This window comes from Chanos chanos, chromosome 11, assembly GCF_902362185.1.
Source record: "Chanos chanos chromosome 11, fChaCha1.1, whole genome shotgun sequence".
NCBI lineage: Eukaryota > Metazoa > Chordata > Actinopteri > Gonorynchiformes > Chanidae > Chanos > Chanos chanos.
This window is the reverse complement of record NC_044505.1, coordinates 21267301-21269800: the sequence shown is the minus strand read 5'-3', so window position 1 is coordinate 21269800 and position 2500 is coordinate 21267301. Positions and strand designations below refer to the sequence as shown.

Sequence of the window (2500 nt, the reverse complement as noted above, 5' to 3'; positions counted from 1 at the left end):
GTGTGTGCGCGTGTGTGTGTGTGCGTGTATATGTATGTGTGTGTGCGTGTGTGTGTATGTGTGTGCGTGTATATGTCTGTGTGTGTGTGTGTGTGTGTGTGCGTGTGTGCGTGTGTACCTTTTTGATATTATTCTCATGGTCTGAGCTGCACTCAAACCCAGTGGTTGGAGCAGTGCCATGGAGACCCTGAGTAGGAGGAGCATACACACTATCAACAAATTACATCTGTTACATTGCCAATCATGCACAAGAACCCCCGATCACTCTCCCTCTCACACAAACACGCACACACACACAATCTCTCTTTCTCTCTCTCTCTCTCTCTTTCACACACACACACACACACACATGTACAGATGTATTTTCAGCATGAGCAAACATTTGAGTAAACACACTCACACAAAAGATTCAAAAGGCAGTCATTTTCATATCAGGGTGAGATCATTAAAGTAAACCATGACACTTACTTATAATTATTACATTAATACTATTTATATTGTTTGAGCTTACTGCCTTTGTGTGTGAGAAAGAGAGCAAGATTCCTTGAAATTACTAAACTCAGCTGATATGTATAATTTTGTAAATCACCTATCATGAAACAACAATAATCAGTCAGTGAGACAGGAGATCTGACAGCTTCAGAGGCAGTGGTTATCACCATGGTAACACTCACCATGGCGTTTTCGCCCCAGTCAGTCAGACTGTAGTCCACAGTGATCTCCTCTCCCTTTGTGATGTCACGGATCGCTATGACGACCAGCCGCACTTGGTTACCACAGTGGACCTCTCTGATGCGACAGTTTGGGGGTGGGGGATAGAGAACTGTCCCTCTCCCTGTACTGCCCCCCTCCTCACCACCCTCACTCACGCTGAGGTACAGACAGAGAGAGAGAGAGAGACAGACAGACAGAGAGAGAGTGAGGGTGAGAGACAGACAGAGAGATAGAGAGAGCACTGTCAAACATAGGAACAGCATGATTACACACATATGCTTACACACTATCTACATCTCCTCTCAAGCACACACACACACACACACACACACACACACACACACACTAGTGCAACTGGACACAGACTACTGCTAACACAGAACGGCAAGTCATTTAGCCTTATATCACCAAGACAGATAAGCAACATAATATTACTGACTGCTATCAGCGTACATATACCACACAGCACACCCGCACATGCACTCATCAGTGTGCATACACACAAACACACAGACCAGGCAAACTACACACAGCAATAAACACACGTACACACATTCCATCATCAGCCCAAAGATAATAAACACTATGCAGTAAACACACAGTCAGTCTGCATTCCTCCAGTAATCTCTAAACCACACACATACACACACACAGACACACACACACATTTCCCAACACCTCCCCCCCTCCAACTACCACCCACATACGAAACTGAACACACACACACACACACACACACACACACACCACCTCCCCAACCCCCAAGCACCACCCACATGCAGATCTAAGCTTACACACACACACACACACACACACTTACCAAAACTGAGCAGACTCTGTGATATAGTATGGACCATCCGAAGCAGGTATTCTGTGTTTAATTCCTGCCCCATCCTGACCTTGCCCTTCACCTGAAACACACACACACACACACACACATGCAGGAGTCAGTAATCCTCAGTGGAGCGCACGCGCACACACGCACCAGTTTGACGTAATCATAAACAAAGAGAAACACACATGAATTCCACATTCAGAATACATTTAAAAAATGGCCCGATGAGCCTAAGAGTTATCCTGTGATACACACACACACACACACACACACACACACACACACAGACACACACAGACACATACACACACACACACACACACATACACACACACACACACACACACACACACACACAGACACACACACATACATACACATACATACACACACACATACACACACACACACACACACACACACACACACACACACACACACACACACACACAGACACACACACACACACACATACATACATACATACATACACACACACACACACACACACACACACACTCACACACACAGACACAGACACAGACACAGACACAGACACACACAGACACACACACACCTGGGCCGTAGCTGTTCTCTGACATACTCTCCTCCTCATCCTCGGTGGCAAAGACTCTGTCACAGACCTTCACCGGCGTCCCTTTCCTTTTTCTCCCACAGCCGCGTCTGTAGGGAAAACACACACACACACGGACACACGGACACACACACGCACACACACATACACACACACACGCACACACACACACACACGCACACAGACAAATGCACATTATGCTAATGGACTGACCATAGTCCAGCTCCATCCAAATAACATAAGTCAACTGATGGGAGTAATCAATAAATCAGTAATCACCTTAACAGATCAATGGGAATCACACACACAATCCATCTGTTAAGCCACACCCCTTTCAGTTCCCTTTATCCCTTTAT

The 2500-nt window shown here is 46.0% G+C and overlaps 1 protein-coding gene across 1 annotated transcript in view; it reads right to left on the bottom strand.

Moving 5' to 3' along the window:
• LOC115823834 (uncharacterized) overlaps positions 1 to 2500 on the bottom strand; it is a 14425-nt gene that overhangs the window by 4740 nt on the left and 7185 nt on the right. The window contains exons 2-5 of the mRNA XM_030787857.1: positions 2127 to 2233; positions 1535 to 1625; positions 675 to 870; positions 119 to 187 (exon numbers count right to left, since the gene is read on the bottom strand). Of these exons, the coding sequence (XP_030643717.1) occupies positions 119 to 187; positions 675 to 870; positions 1535 to 1625; positions 2127 to 2233 (463 nt within the window). The remainder of the gene's footprint in view (positions 1 to 118; positions 188 to 674; positions 871 to 1534; positions 1626 to 2126; positions 2234 to 2500) is intronic.